General features: G+C 36.6%; 1 protein-coding gene across 3 annotated transcripts in view; it reads left to right on the plus strand.

Moving 5' to 3' along the window:
* SSH2 (slingshot protein phosphatase 2) overlaps positions 1 to 15,594 on the plus strand; it is a 251,906-nt gene that overhangs the window by 89,867 nt on the left and 146,445 nt on the right. For all 3 annotated transcript variants that reach the window (XM_029927242.1, XM_029927240.1, XM_029927244.1), the window contains one exon: positions 5,334 to 5,377. In XM_029927242.1, coding sequence (XP_029783102.1) covers positions 5,334 to 5,377 — 44 coding nt within the window. The remainder of the gene's footprint in view (positions 1 to 5,333; positions 5,378 to 15,594) is intronic.

Consider the following 15,594-nt stretch of genomic DNA (forward strand, 5'->3'; position numbering starts at 1 on the left):
CCTGATGAGAGTATAAATTAGCACAACCACCTTGGAAAATAATTTGGCACTATCTTGTAAATGTTAACCTTTGTTTTCTATGTACTCCTGCAGTCCCACTCTCTGGTATACTCCTATGCATGTAGACCTAAAGGCATTTACAAGAACGTTTGTGGCAGCATGGTTGCGGTCACCAAAAATTGGAAACAATCTAAGTATTTTACCTCAGTAAAAACTTAGTGTTAAAAAAGCATATTGGGAAGACTACATACATATAATACAATCTTTAAAAGTCTTTTTTAAAATATATATTTATTTATTCTGAGCGAGAGCTTCCGTGCATGAGCAGGGGGATGGGCAGAGAGACAGGGAGACAGAGAATCCCAGGCAGGCTCTGAGCTGTCAGAGCAAAGCCTGATGCAGGACTTAAACACACAAACAATGAGATCATAACCTGAGCCAAAATCAAGAGTATAATGCTTAACCAACCAAGCCACCCAGGCACCCCTTTGCCTTTTAATTGCAGCATTTTGTACCTTAACATTTAATGTAACTTGATATAGTTAGATATGGGTCTACAATGTTACTATTTATTTCCTTTTTGTCACCTACATTTTTATTCCTCTATTACTCCTTTTCTACCTTCTTTTGTGTTGTTTTGATATTTTTTAGAATTTTATTTTAATTTACTTCATTGGTTCTACCTCTTTCCATTTTTTCCCCATTTTTTAAAATGACATGTCTATATTCATTTTTTTCACGATTTTGTTTTATTTTTAATATAATTTATTGTCAAATTGGCTAACATACAGTGTATACAGTGTGCTCTTGGTTTTGGGGGGTAGATTCCTGTGATTCATCACTTACGTACAATATCCAGTGCTCATCCTAACAAGTGCCCTCCTTGATGCCCATCATCCATTTTCCCCTCTCCCCTGCTACCCCACCCCCATCAATCCTCAGAGGTATTTAAGAGTCTCTTATTTTTTGCCTCCCTCCCTCTCCGTTTGTTACTATTTTTTCCCCTTCCTTTTCCCCATGGTCTTCTGTTAAGTTTCTCAAGTTCCACATATGAATGAAACATATGATAATCTGTCTTTATCTGACTTATTTCACTTAGCATAATACCCTCCAGTTTCAGCCACATTGCTGCAAATGGCAGGATTTCATTCTTTCTTATTGCCAAGTAGTATTCCATTGTATTCAAGATTTGAATCTTGTCATCATCCTGTAGTTTGTGAGTTTGAGCCCCACATTAGGTACTGTGCTGACAGCTTGGAGCCTGGAGCCTGCTTTGGATTCTGTGTCTCCCTCTCTTTCTGTCCCTCTCCTGCTCCTGCTCTACCTCTCTGTCTCTCAAAAATAAATAAATTTTTTTTAATTTTAAGAAAAAAGGCTAAGATTGTCACAATGGATAAAATAAAAATAAAACAAGATGCAGCTATGTTTTGTTTATAAGAGACAGTCTTTAAAATATATGTGATTGAAAAATATGTCTTGCAAACATAAAGGATAAATAAGTGAGCATAAATATGCTCAACATAGTGAGCAAAATAAGTCTGTAGTGGCTATATTAATATCAGATAAAGTAGATTTCAAGACAAAAAGTCTTACTAGAAGATAAAGTGTTCTTGAAAAAGAAGAATTAAGTTAGAGGATTTATATTTCCTTCAAAACTTACTATAAAGTATAGTAACCAAGATAATATGGTCCTGGCATAAAGATTAACAAATAGATCAATGGAACAGAATAAAGAACCCAGAAATAGACCTCACCTATGCAGTCATTTGACTTTTTACAAAGGAGCCAAGTAATCCATGGGGAAAGGAAAGTCATAAACAAGTGGTACTTAAAACTGGATATCCATGGGGCGCCCGGGTGGATCAGTCAGTTCGGCCCCCGACTTCGGCTCAGGTAATGATCTCACTCAACGTTCATGGGTTTGAGCTTCATGTCGGGCTCTGTGCTGATAGCTCAGAGCCTGGAGTCTGATTCTGGTCTCCCTCTCTGCCCCTCCCTGCTCATACTCTGTCTCTCTCTGTCTCAAAAATAAATAAAAAATATTTTTAAAAAACAAAACAAAAAACTGGATATCCATGTGTGGAAAAAATGAACCTCACTCCACACCCCTACCTCACACCATATACAAATATTTATTCAGGATGAGTCATAGACCCTATATATAAAACCATAAAGCTTTTATTAAAAAAAAAAATATGGTAGACACCTGGCTGCCTCAGTCAGTAAAGTGTGTGACTCTTGATCTCAAGGTTATGAGTTCAAGCTCCACATTGGGTGGAAAGATGACTTAAATTTTTTTAATCTTAAAAATATATATGGTAGAGTATTTTTGTGACTGAAGGCTAAGCAAAAGATTCTGAGGACATGGAAAACAATAACTACTGGAGAAGAAAATTGCTAATTAAACTGTAACCAGCTTTCATACATTGTTGATAAGTGTGAAGTGTTACAAGCGCTTTGAAAAAAGGCCTGGCACTTTCCTATAAAACTATGCATGCATCTATCCCATTACCCAGGAGAAACAAAAACATATTTCCACCAAAAATCCACAAAGGAATGTTCATATAGCAGCTTTATGGACAAAATCGAAACACCCCAAACATATATATCAATAGGAGATGAATAAACAGACTGGTGAATTCATATAATGGAATCCTCAGGAATAAAAAGGAATGAACTCCTGTTAAATGCAGCCTGGATGAATCTTAAAACATAATGCTGCATAGAAGAAGCCTCACAGAAGAGAGTACATGCTATATGATTCTATTTATATGAACAGTGGAATCATATAAATGGAATCGGATACTATGTACTAATTTGGGGGGGAAGTTTGTAGAAAAATCAGAAGAGTGGTTGCCTCTAGGAGTGGTTGGTGCCAGGTGTTGACTGAGAAGAGGTGGAAGACAAGTTTCTGAAATGATAAAAATGTTTCATTTCTTGATAGAAGTTTGGGTTACACAGATACATAAATTTCTCACACTCATTGAATTATGCACTTAAGATTTGTGCATTTCATTGTATATAAATTTTACTGTAAAAGGAAAAAACTATAATACTGAATTCTAATTAATTATACACATTTAAGGACAAATGTACTGATGTCTGTAACTTACTTTGAAAGGCATCAAAAAATAAGATGGATTGATGGATGGGCAGAAAAATTATATGTAATGAAGAAGTATATAAAATATTAATGGCAGAATATACACATGATGAATATACATATTCACTACAAGGCCTTTTGACCTGTCTGTACGTTTGAAATTTTTTATAGTCGAGAGAGAGCAAGAAAATGATACTTAAAATTCAAGATAGTAGCCACAACTTGGGAGAAGCTAGGAATGGGAGATAGCTAATAAGCAGAGATGCAAAGGTATTTGTACTGTTTTAGCTATTAAGTGAAATGGTATTCATAGGTATTCATTGTCTCATTGCACCTCATAACTTACATTTATCTTACATATAACCTTTATATAACTTTTCATACAATTAAAAATATAAGAATGTATTAGAAGTTTAGCTCTATTAACCAGTAATAACAATTACGAAGCACTATTTGAAAAATTAGATTACAAGAAATCATTTTTATTAATTATAGTTCCCTTGTGCCTCAAAATCTAACATTTACATTTGCTTATCTGAATCTTTTCATTTTGTTTCTTGCAAACTTTCCGGGTTCTGACTATTGACTCTAGAGATAATCAGCTCTTTTCCTTTTATACCTTTCTTTTCAATCCCTAAAGGGAATACTTCTGAACCTAAAACCTCCCTTACAGGCAAATAGTTTAATGCACTATGACATTTAACCTGTCTTCCCTCTGTGAGTAGAGTCTTTGCTGTGTTCTTCCCTTTGCAGATAATAGTAGGTATGCCTGAAATCAATAATGAAAACAAATTGAGGGCACCTGGGTGGCTTAGACGGTTGTGTGTCTGAATTTGGGTCAGGTCATGGTCTCTCACTTGGTGAGTTCAAGCCCTGCATTGAGCTCTGCGCTAACAGCTAAGAGCCTGGGGCCTGCTTCAGATTCTGTCTCCCTCTCTCACCATCCTTCGGCTGCTCACACTCTGTCTCTTTCTCAAAAGTAAAAAAAAAAAAAAAAAAAAAAAAAAAAAATTTTTAATTTATTATTTGAAAAAAGAACATGGGAATAAAAATTTTAGAGTTTTAAATTATAGGAGCTGCCCAGGACTGGAAACAGAATGATACAGAGGTAAATGGAGAAAGTTCCATAAATTCAAAAATGTAGGTGGCTCATTCATTGGCAGACAGTACACATACTGTTTGAAATCATTTTTCTCTTCCAGTTTTTATGTTTGCCAAATAGAGCAAAAGTGACCAAAAAACAAATGTGAAATGTCAGGGAGCAAATTTAAAGGAAAACTTTAGTGCCTTAGTATTATTAATTCTTACATTTTTTCTCACCTTTCCTTTATGTCAATATTCATGTGTCCATGAAAATCTGTATAATATCTTACATTATAAGTCCTGACTTAGGCCAAGGAGGGGTAAGCTTTTTCAATATGTTGGGATGCAGTATTTTATTAGTTTTAATTCTACTTCAGCATGTGAATTTCCTTGAACTTATTTCCTCTTTCTGGCTTTCATTTTCTTCATCTGTAAAATCCATATTTCACTGAGTCAAAATTGCCATGTTATAACATTATTTTATGTGCTACTAAGAAAACTAAACATTATAATTAAACTATGATTCAGTGCTTTTTTATTGATAGAAGATATTTATCCTAAGCTGTGTGTGTGTGTGTGTGTGTGTGTGTGTGTGTGTTTTACAATCAGTGAGAAATATAGTACCATCAACCTTCCGGAACTTTTAAGACAATATACCTAAAGTGTTGGGCAAGGTGCCTGGCATATTACAAATATTCAATAAATAGTACCATTTTGTTGATGGTGATTTGATTGTGAGCATTTTGTGAAGTGGTGCTCATTGTTTAGGTTGTTTAGGTATCAGAGTTATTAATAGGTCATCTTGATGAGATTTTCCCATAGTAATCAGAATGCCCACTTATTTAAAATTTGAAGTAACATAACAATAGCTTAACATCTTTAGTTGGTTTTCAGAGATAGTTCTTTTAACTATTAGTATTTTGTTATCTAATGAAATTTGTTTGTTAAAGCTTCTTCCAGAAATAAATTCTATTGATACATATCAACCTTCTGGGTTGGTTGAAGTTGCTATTCATGTAGGGAATTTGTTCAAGTGCACAAGATAAATGAGATGCTCCTACGTATAAAGCTTACTAAATTGCATTGTTGATATTATATGAGACTTCAGCTTTTAATAATTTTTTAAATCTTTTTCCTGTTTATGCAGGAGGCAGACAGTGGGGAGGAGGAATGCCGGTCACAGCCCAGGAGGTATGTTTGTTTATTATAATCCTATAGCATTTCTGTACTTAATTTTTAATTCTTCCTTAGTCTTGTCAGATTAGCTTATCCCAGTTTTCCAAGATGCTTGGTCTCTCGAAATGGAATTGCTTTAAGAATTTAGTTATTGATGGCACCTGGGTGGCTGTCAGCTAAGCATCCAACTCCTGGGCTCTGCTCTGATAGGGTGGAGCCTGCTTGGGATTCTCTGTCTCCCTCTCTTTCTGCCCTGCTTGTACTCTCTCTCTCTCTCAAAAATAAATAAATAAACATTAAAAAAAAGAATCCAGTTATTGATGCAAAGATTTAAAATGGAAGATTGTATTATGTTGTATACATGAAACTACTAGAATGTTGTATGTCAATGACACATACATACATACAATGGTAGCTTGCTTTAAGAGAGTGCAGATATGCCAATATTAGCCCAATTTTGACCCACATCTCCAGAACTGTCTTGAGTAATATAAAAGTAACTTTTTATTACCTTTTAGGAAAATATCAACTGAACATTTCGGCCTTTAGTTTTGTACTTAGGTTTATCATTCATTTTGATAATTTAAATTCTTACAAATTGGTCAATATTTCACTTCCTAAATACAAAGTTTATAGAGCAATTTACCCAATCCTTCAAATACAATGAATACTCAGAGAGTAGCAGGCATGTGGTTAAAAGGGTACCAATACCTATTGCCATTAAAAGAAAAAAAATTATGAGAGATATTTAGGAGGTATCTAATAATATTTTTGTTGTCTCCTTTAAATGGTTTTATAAGACAACTTTTTTTTCCGCAAGAAACAGTCCTGGTAAGTTCTAGGTGATTATTTAAATATTACCAAACGGGACATCTGGGTGACTCAGTTGGTTCGGTTTCTGACTTTAGCTTTAGTCATGATCTTGCAGTTTGTGGGTTCGAGCCCCACATTGGGCTCTGTGCTGATAGAACAGCACAGCTTCTCTCTCTCTCTCCCTGCCCCTCTCCTGCTCATGCACATGCACGTGCTCTCTCTCACTCTCTCTCAAATATAAAATAAAACATTAAAAAATTAAAAGAAAAAATAAAAAGTAAATGTTACCAAATTTTATCCTCTGTACTCAGTCACATGAACCATTCTGCGCAATACAGAGAATGGATGCAATAAGCATGCTCAATGTGGAGAAGCTGGCTAAAGAGAATGCTTCCTTAATGATGAATTATCAGGGGTTTGTTGAAGTGTACCACTCTTGTAAACTATAACTTCATATAAAAAAATTTCTTTTCATCAGTAACTGAGGCTTATTGACAATATTTTTCTGTCTTGATTAGCATGAAAAATTTGGCTTGAAGCTTAATTACTCACTTTCTCTTAGGGAAGATCTGACAATGACATGTCATTCTTTTGCATAGGGCTAAAGGATAGAAACCCAGAAAAATATTTTGCTGAAATTACCAGAGGCACTGTAAAGGTATCATAAACTTATTCCCATTAGAATTTAAAAAAAAAAAAAAAAAGGATTCCAAAAGATTCCGAAATTTTCTAGTAGGTCAAATGTAAAGATCTTTGGGGTAATTTTCAGCTTTATGTATCAACTTGGCATCTACTGGGATAATTTTTGTTCCAAAAATTACATAATGATGAGGCAATGCAAGTTTATTCTCATTCACAACACTGAATTCTCAAGCCATTATAAACCATAAAGACCACTGTTTTAAAGTTGTTGGCAATAAATCATTAATATGACTAGCAGAGGGTTTTTGTAGACTTCTTCGAGTAATAAGAAAAAAGATCACTTAAGAAATGATACAAATAACAAATAAGAATAAGAAATGAATGAAATAAATACAAATAAGAAATGAAGAAAAACCTGGTAGCACCCATTTTTAAAAATAAAAATTTACTTTTCTATTTTAATTTCTTATATTCAGTATGTTTCCCAACCTATTTATTTTTAATTTTTTTTCTAATGTTTTATTTATTTTTGAGAGAGAGAGAGAGAGAGAGAGAGAGAGAGAGACAGTGTGAGCAGGGGAGGGTCAGAGAGAGAGGGAGATTCGAAGCAGGCTCCAGGCTCTGAGCTAGCTGTCGGCACTGAGCCCGATGCAGGGCTCGGACCGTAAACTGTGAGATCATGACTTGAGCCAACGGTCAACCGACTGAGCCATCCAGGCTCCCCTCCCAGCCTATTTCTAAATCTAAGACTAAATTTTAGTCTTACTCAAAGGAAAGAAATTTTTAAGTGCCATTTGAATGCCCCTTACAGCTAGATGGTGTGTAAGAAGTTGATTTTTTTGTAGGGGCACCTTGGTGGCTCAGTCAGTTAAGCGTCCGACTTCGACTCAGGTCATGATCTCACGGTTCGTGGGTTTGAGCCCCATGTTGGGCTCTGTGCTGACAGCTCAGAGCCTGGCATCGGCTTCGGATTCTGTGTTTCCCTTTCTCTCTGCCCCTCCCCACCTCAAGCTCTGTCTCAAAAATAAATGAGCTTTTTTTTTTAAAGTTGATTTTTTTTGTATGCTTGACCACTACAGATTGTTCTGGCATTCTCCATCACTTTACCATTTAGTTACTATCATTTCACTGACCATGCCTGAACTCATCTTTTCAGTTTGCAGATCCAGTTGTGGTTTGTAGTAGAGAATTGAATAGTAAACAACATATTATTAAAACTAATGAAGCTCTAGGTAATAAAGATATTCATTATCTCTTTTATTTATTTATTTTTCTTTTAGAGAGAGAGAGGGAGCACATGTGAGGGGGATGGGGTTAGAGGGGAGAGAGAGAGAGGAAATTTCCACACTTAGCGTGGAGCCTGACATGGGGCTCAATCCCACAACTCTTGGATTACGACTTGAACTGAAATCAAGAGTCAGACACTGAGCCACCCAGGTGCCCCTAATTATCTATTATTTTAACCAAATGCCATTTATTGGGAAATGTGTAAGTTAAGAGTAATAGTTTAATATAATTAGCCCAAACTATGAAGTCGGTTTTTTAATGTTTTATTTAATTTGGATAGAGAAAGAGACAGTGTGAGCAGGGGAGGGTCAGAGAGAGAGAGAGGGAGTTACAGAATCTGAAGCAGGCTCCAGGCTCCGAGCTAGCTGTCAGCACAGAGCCTGATGTGGGGCTCGAACCCACGAACCATGAGATCATGACCTGAGCCAAAGCTGGACGTTTAACTGAATGAGCCACCCAAGCATCCTGAGATTGTTCTTGTTTATGAGGTGGGCCTGTATCACTGTAAACTTCTCTCTTAGAACTATCTTTGTTGTGTCCCATAGATTTTGTGTTTTTGTTTGTCTCAAAATACTTTTTTATTTCCTCCTGATTTCTTCATTGACCCATTAGTTGTTTAATAGCATGTTGTTCAGCTCCCACATGTTTGTTTGCGTTTTTTCCAGTTTGCTTCTTGTAATTGATTTCTAGTTTCATACTGTTATAGTTAGAAAAGATGCGTGATATGATTTCAGTCTTATTAAATTTATTGAGATTTGTTTTGGGACCTAACATGTGATCTATTCTGGAGAACATTCCATGTATATTTGAAAAAATATCTATTCTGGTTTTGGATGGAATGTATTGCAAATATCTATGAAGTTCATCTTGTCTAATGTGTAATTTAAGGCCCATGTTTCCTTATTGATTTTCTCTCTGAATGATCTATCCATTGATGAAAGTGGGGTATTAAAGTTCCCTACTATTATTGTATTTACTGTCTGTTTCTTCTTTTATGCCCAATATTTGCTTTGTGTCTTTAGGTGCTCCTATGTTGAGTGTATAGATATTTACAAATGTAAAAATATATCCTCTTCTTGAGTTGATCTTTTTATCATTATGTAATGTCCTTCTTTGTTGTTACAGTCTTTGCTTTAAAGTCTGTCTTGTCTTGGAGCACCTGGCTGTCTAGAGGAGCATGGGACTCTTAATCTTGGGGTTGTGCATTTGAGCTCCAAGCTGAGTGTAGGGTTTACTTATAAATAAATATTTAAAAACTAATAATAAAGTCTATTTTGTCTGATATAAATATTGTCATCCCAGTTTTCTTTTCATTTCCATTTAATGGAATATCTTTTCTCATCTCAGTTTGTATGTATCTTTAGATATGAAATGAGTCTCTTGTAGGCAGCATATACTTGGATCTTGTTTTTTATCCATTAAGTCACCCTATGTCTTTTGATTGGAGCATTTAGTCTACTTAAATTTAAAGTAATTATTGATAGCTATATACTTATGCCATTTTGTTGGTTGCTTTCTGGTTGTCTTTTGTAGTTCTTCTGTGTTCCTTTTTTCTTCTCTTGCTCTTTTCCCTTGTGATTTGGTGAATTTCCTTAGTGTTATGTTTGTTTTTCTTTCTCTTTCTTTTTTGTATATCCATTATAGGTATTTGGTTTGTGGCTACCATGTGGTTATATATAACATCCTATGTATATAGCAGCCTATTTTAAGTCGATGATTGCTTCAATTCAAACACATTCTAAAAGCACTACATGGTTACTTTCTCCTTCTCCACATTTTGTGTTTTCGATGTCACATTTTATATCTTATTATTTTGCATATTCTTTGATAATTGTTGTAGATTCTGACGATTTTACTAATTTTGTAATTTGATTACTCACTCGTTATGTAGGTGGCTGATCCACCACCTTTCCTATATGTTTACTTTTATCTTTGAGATTTGTTTCTTTCATAAGTTTCTTGGGGCACCTGGGTGGCTCAGTCAGTTAAGCATCTGACTCTTGATTTCAACTCAGGTCATGATCTCACGGTTCATGGGAGCCCTGCCTGTGTCAGATTCTCTACTGTCAGCACAGAGCCTGCTTAGAAAACCCTCTCTCCTTCTCTTTCTCTGTCCCTCTTCCCTGCTCCCTTATTCTTGCTTGCTCTCTCTCTCAAAATAAATTAATAAACTTTTAAAAGAAAGCATACTTTTCTTAATTCTAATTATGTATTTTTCTATTCCACTTAAAGAAATCCCTTTAATATTTACTATAGGGCCACTCTGGTGTCTTCTTTCACTTTTGCTTTTCTAGGAAAAGCAGAAGTCTCCTTCAATTCTGAGTGATAACCTTGCTGGATGGAATATTCTTGGTTGAAAGTTTTTTTCTTTTAGCGTTTTGAATATATTGTGCTGCTCCCTCCTGGCCTGTAAATTTTCTGCTGAAAAATCAATTATAGTCTTATGGGAGTTCTTTTGTACATAAATAGTTGTTTTCTTACAGCTGTTAAAGATTCTCTCTTTATCTTTAATTGATGACACTTTGATGATGTTGTGTGTTGGTGTGTGTCTCTTTGGGTGCATCTTATTTGAGACTCTTTTTGCTTTCTGGACTTGGGTGTCTGTTTGCCTCCTCACCTTAGGGAAGTTTTCAGCAATTATTTTTTCAAATAGTTTTTCTGTGCCTTTCTCTCTTTTCCTCCTTTTGAGAGCCATGTAATGGAAATGTTAGTACACTTAATATTGTCCCAGGGTCCCTTAAACTATGCTCATTAAAAAAAATTTTTTTTCTTTTTGCTCTTCTGATTGGGTGATTTCTATTACCTTGTCTTCCAGATTGCTGATCCATTCTTCTGCATTCTGATCTGCTGTTGATTCCCTCGAGTGTATTTTTCATTTCACTTCTTGAATTTTCAGCTCTGATTGGTTCTTTTTATATTTTCTGTTTCTTGTTGAAGTTCTTATTGTGTTCAAGCATTCTTCTGTTGAGTACAGTGAGATTTTTTTATGGCTAATACTCTAAACTTTTTATCTGATTACTTCCATTTCATTTAGTTCTTTTTCTGAGATTTTATCATATTCTTTCATTTGGAACATATTCCTGTCTTTTTACTTTACATAACTCTCTGTTTTTATGTACTAGATCAGTTACATGTACCAGTGTTGGGAGAGTGACTTTATGCAGTAGGCCTCCTGGGGCCCAGTAGTGCAAATATCCCTGAGGCACCTGAGCCTCAGGGATAGTTCTTGTGTGGGCTGCGTGCACCTTCCTGTTGTGGCCTGGTCGTGATTGGTGCAACTTCAGGGATCTAAGGGGTGGCTGCAGCAGCTCTGAGCATGCTAGTGGGCTGGGCAGGCCTCTGGTACAGCTGACTGCCAGGTTGGCTGTGACTAGTGCAAGCATTCTAAGTGCAGAGCTGGCACTCCATGGCAGGAGCACATGGGAATGGCTCTGGTACTGACCGAGTATGACTGTGGGATGTGGTGAATCAGGAAGCCGCTTGGGAGGGGCTCCAGGCCAGGGTGGGCGGGTTGGATGGGGCTAACTGTGCTAGGACAGTAGATGAAGAGGGTCAGAAATGGCCAGGCAAGCCAGGCAAGAAGGGAAGTAAAAATATAAAAAGTTTTCTTCAGAGAACATCCCAACAGACCACTGCCCCTCCAGCACACACCATAAAACTAGTCAATGGATCTCCTTCATGTGTGGCCCAGGCACTTTCAAACTGCTGCTTCTGCACTGGGACTAAGAGCACGTAAGACTGTGCACCCACTTTTTAAGAGCAAAGTCTCAGTTTCCTACTGCCTTCCAGCTCTCCCAAACATAAGTCCCATTGATTTTGAAAGCCAGGGTATGTGTCTTCCCAGTACAGGTCACCAGAAGTGGGGCTCAGACTCCTTTTTGCGTAGGAAGAGCCTCTATGGTTGCAATATTCCTTCCACTGGTGGAAGTGTGGGTCCTAATTAAACTGAATCTCTCCCTGTGCTACATGTCTTAGTGTGACTTTTTTTGTTTATATCCTTAGTTGTGTATGATTTGTTCTGCTTGCCTTCAGTTTGTTTTCAGAGAGAGTTGTTCTATATATAGTTATATATGTAAGTTTTGATGTATTTATGAGAGGAAGTGAGCTCAGGATCCTCTTACTTTCCCATCTTGATGTCACTTCCAGAAGGCGACTTCTAAGGTTACATAGTTATTAGTGGGATGCCAGTTACATCCCAAATATGACCAGCAGGAATCTGTTGCCTTCTAGAGGAATCCAGAATAATGGGGGCTGGAAGTACTGAACCTTTTCTTTTTAAATTACTCAATGTGAAGTTACTTTTCTTTTTTTATTTAATTTATTTATTTATTTATTTATTTATTTATTTATTTATTATTTAAAGCAAGCTCTATGCCCAACATGGGCTTGAACTCACAATCCTGAAATCAAGAATTGCATGTTCCACTGACTGAGCCAGCCAGGTGCCCCTGTGAAGTTATTGTTCATATTCAGCCCAAAATATGCCTGCTTTCTTCCTTTTTAGTCTTTCATAGACCCAAAGAATTATTCACCATCTACTGGGAATGTTCTTTACCATTGAAAACATGCTTTTCCCCCATGGTACTTCAAACCTAGCAATGAAAACAAAGTTTGCAGCAGATGGGATAAAGAGAGCAGTGGGAATCTTGGGAAATCTCTTGGCAGAGCTAGATCTTGAATGAATGGGATTTAGATAGGAGAACAGAAGAGCATTCCAGATATAGGAAGATGGAAAAAGTGGAAAGATATCCTCAAAAGTCTGGAAGTAGGTGCCGATGTGTTTCAACAACAATAAGAAGATAATTGCCTATATCTTAAAAGCAGGTGTTTGTTGTTGTTGTTGTTGTTATTGTTTTTGATAGATCTTTGTATAGAGGAATCACATAATTGTCAGAAAAGAGTGTGGCAGTGTAAAGCAGTATGAGAGGAGGCAAGAAAACTCTCCAGGGAGCTGTTGCAGGGAACTGGCTAGAGGTGGGCAATCTTCTCCCCATCTGCCAGCAGCGTGAGGACAAGTGTTCCGTCTTTTATCTCTGTATAAAATCTCCAAACACAGCAATTAGCATGTGTTTGGCACTCAGTAAATGCTTGTTGAATGAATAAGTGAAAATAGAAGAGTGTTGATATCTCTACTAGGTATGATGTAGTTGGAAAACAGAACTTGTGTGTGGAGTTCACCTTTGAAAATGTAAAATACAAGTGTGATAGTCAAGTAGACTGCCTGAAGACAGTTGGAAGAAAACAGACTCAGGCATGTCTTTGTGTGAGATATAGATTCACAATAGCATTTTATTATGAGTCATTCAATTTGTGGCCAAATCTTTCCTCTTTGGTGCTTCATCAATTTTTTTTAATCTTTTAGTTATCTTTTTATCTTTTTTTAACATTAGTATGGATTTAAATATCTAATGGCAATAAATGTACTACATTGCCCATCTTTTGGCTATAAGAAAATGACAGATACACTTCTACCTCAGTGTATGTTCTAGTTAAAGAACATAATTGTCCTAGAGAATAAGAGTATTAAATAAAAAGAGAGAAGCAAGGTAGAAGAAAAGTCCATTGTTAATATGAGCTGATGATTTAATCCTAATTTTTATACTCTTTTAAATTTTTGAAACAATCTTATGTTTACAAAAAGTTGCAAATACAAGACCTTTTTTTCTCCTCAGCCACGTGATAGTAAGATGTTCTATCGCCTTGCTTTTCTGTTTTAAGAAATAGAATGATGGCATTAACATTTCACAGATTAACTGAATATTTATTGAATTTATAGCAGTGTGTGTGTGATCTGTTGTTTGCTTACAAAATTAGAGCTTTCCATAAATTAAAATCTTGTTCTAGGGGCGCCTGGGTGGCTCAGTCGGTTAAGTGTCTGACTCTCAATTTCAACTCAGGACATGGTCTTGTGGTTTGTGGGTTTGAGCCCCATATCGGCCTCCATGCTGACACTATGAAGTTTGTCTGGGGTTCTCTCTCTTTCCCTCTCTCTTCCCCTTCCCTGCTCATGTTCTCTCTCAAAATTAACAAATAAACTTTATACATCTTTTGCTATTGGCCCTTCTGAGGTCTTAGTCTCTACCTCTCACCATGCCAGTTATTTTTCTAATCTAGATTGAGAACTATCAACTGTCTATAAACATTTGGGTCTAGCCAACACAAGGTGTAGTGAGCTGCATTCTTATTCTATTGAGTTCTGCCAGTGTATTGAGTTGCCCCTTCAAATTGTTTGGTGCACACTTTTAAAGATTCTTTTCTGTTTCTTGACAAGAGTGAGAATTTTTCATTTCACTGAAGTATTCTTTGTTACTGAAGAATGTATTCACAGGTAATTTACATTTATCTGGGATGTTCTGCTTCTGGTAGCTATGAAAGACATTCTTCTTAAATCTGATTTGAAAAGCAAATCTAATTATTGCAGCCATGATGAAATTATGCATATCTTTTAAAGCTAGATAGTCTTACCTTTTTTCCAGATGTTGTTCTTCATGGCATTAACAGAACAACAAAAACTGTAAAGTAAATTTCCCCTCACTTATTGACTTTTGTTTTTTCTTTTTTGTAATTTATTATCAAGTTGGATTCCATAGAACACCCAGTGCTCATTCCAACAAGTGCCCTCCTCCATGCCCATCACCCATTTTCCCCTCTCCCTCACCCCCATCAACCCTCAGTTTGTTCTCAGTATTTAAGAGTCTCTTATGGTTTGCCGCCTCCCTCTCCCCAACTATTTTTCCCCTTACCCACCCCCAAGCTCCTCTGTTAAGTTTCTCCTATTCCACATATGAGTGAAATCATATGATATCTGTCCTTCTCTGCCTGACTTATTTCACTTAGCATGACACCCTCAGTTTCATCCACATTGCTACAAATGGCCATATTTCATTCTTTCTCATTGCCGTGTAGTATTCCATTGTATATACAAACCACCATTTTTTAAAAATAGTTTTTGTCAAATTGGTTTCCATACAACACCCAGTGCTCTTCCCCACAAGTGCCCTCCTCCATCACCACCACCTCTTTTCCCCCCTCCCCCTTCCCCTTCAACCCTCAGTTCATTTTCAGTATTCAGTAGTCTCTCAAGTTTTGCGTCCCTCTCTCTCCCCAACTCTCTTTCCCTCTTCCCTCCATTAGGTTTCTCCTGGTCTCCTGTTAGACCTATGAGTGCAAACGTATGGTATCTGTCCTTCTCGGCCTGACTTATTTCGCTTAGCATGACACCCTCAAGGTCGATCCACTTTCCTACAAATGGCCAGATTTCATTCTTTCTCATTGCCATGTAGTATTCCATTGTGTGTGTATGTGTGTGTCTATATATATATAAAACCACATCTTCTTGATCCATTCATCAGGTGATGGACATTTAGGCTCTTTCCATGATTTGGCTATTGTTGACAGTGCTGCTATGAACATTGGGGTACATGTGCTCCAATGCATCAGCACTTCTGTATCCCTTGGGTAAAACCCTAGCAGTGCTATTGCTGGGTCAT

Source organism: Suricata suricatta, chromosome 17 (genome assembly GCF_006229205.1).
Source record: "Suricata suricatta isolate VVHF042 chromosome 17, meerkat_22Aug2017_6uvM2_HiC, whole genome shotgun sequence".
Classification (NCBI taxonomy): Eukaryota; Metazoa; Chordata; class Mammalia; order Carnivora; family Herpestidae; genus Suricata; species Suricata suricatta.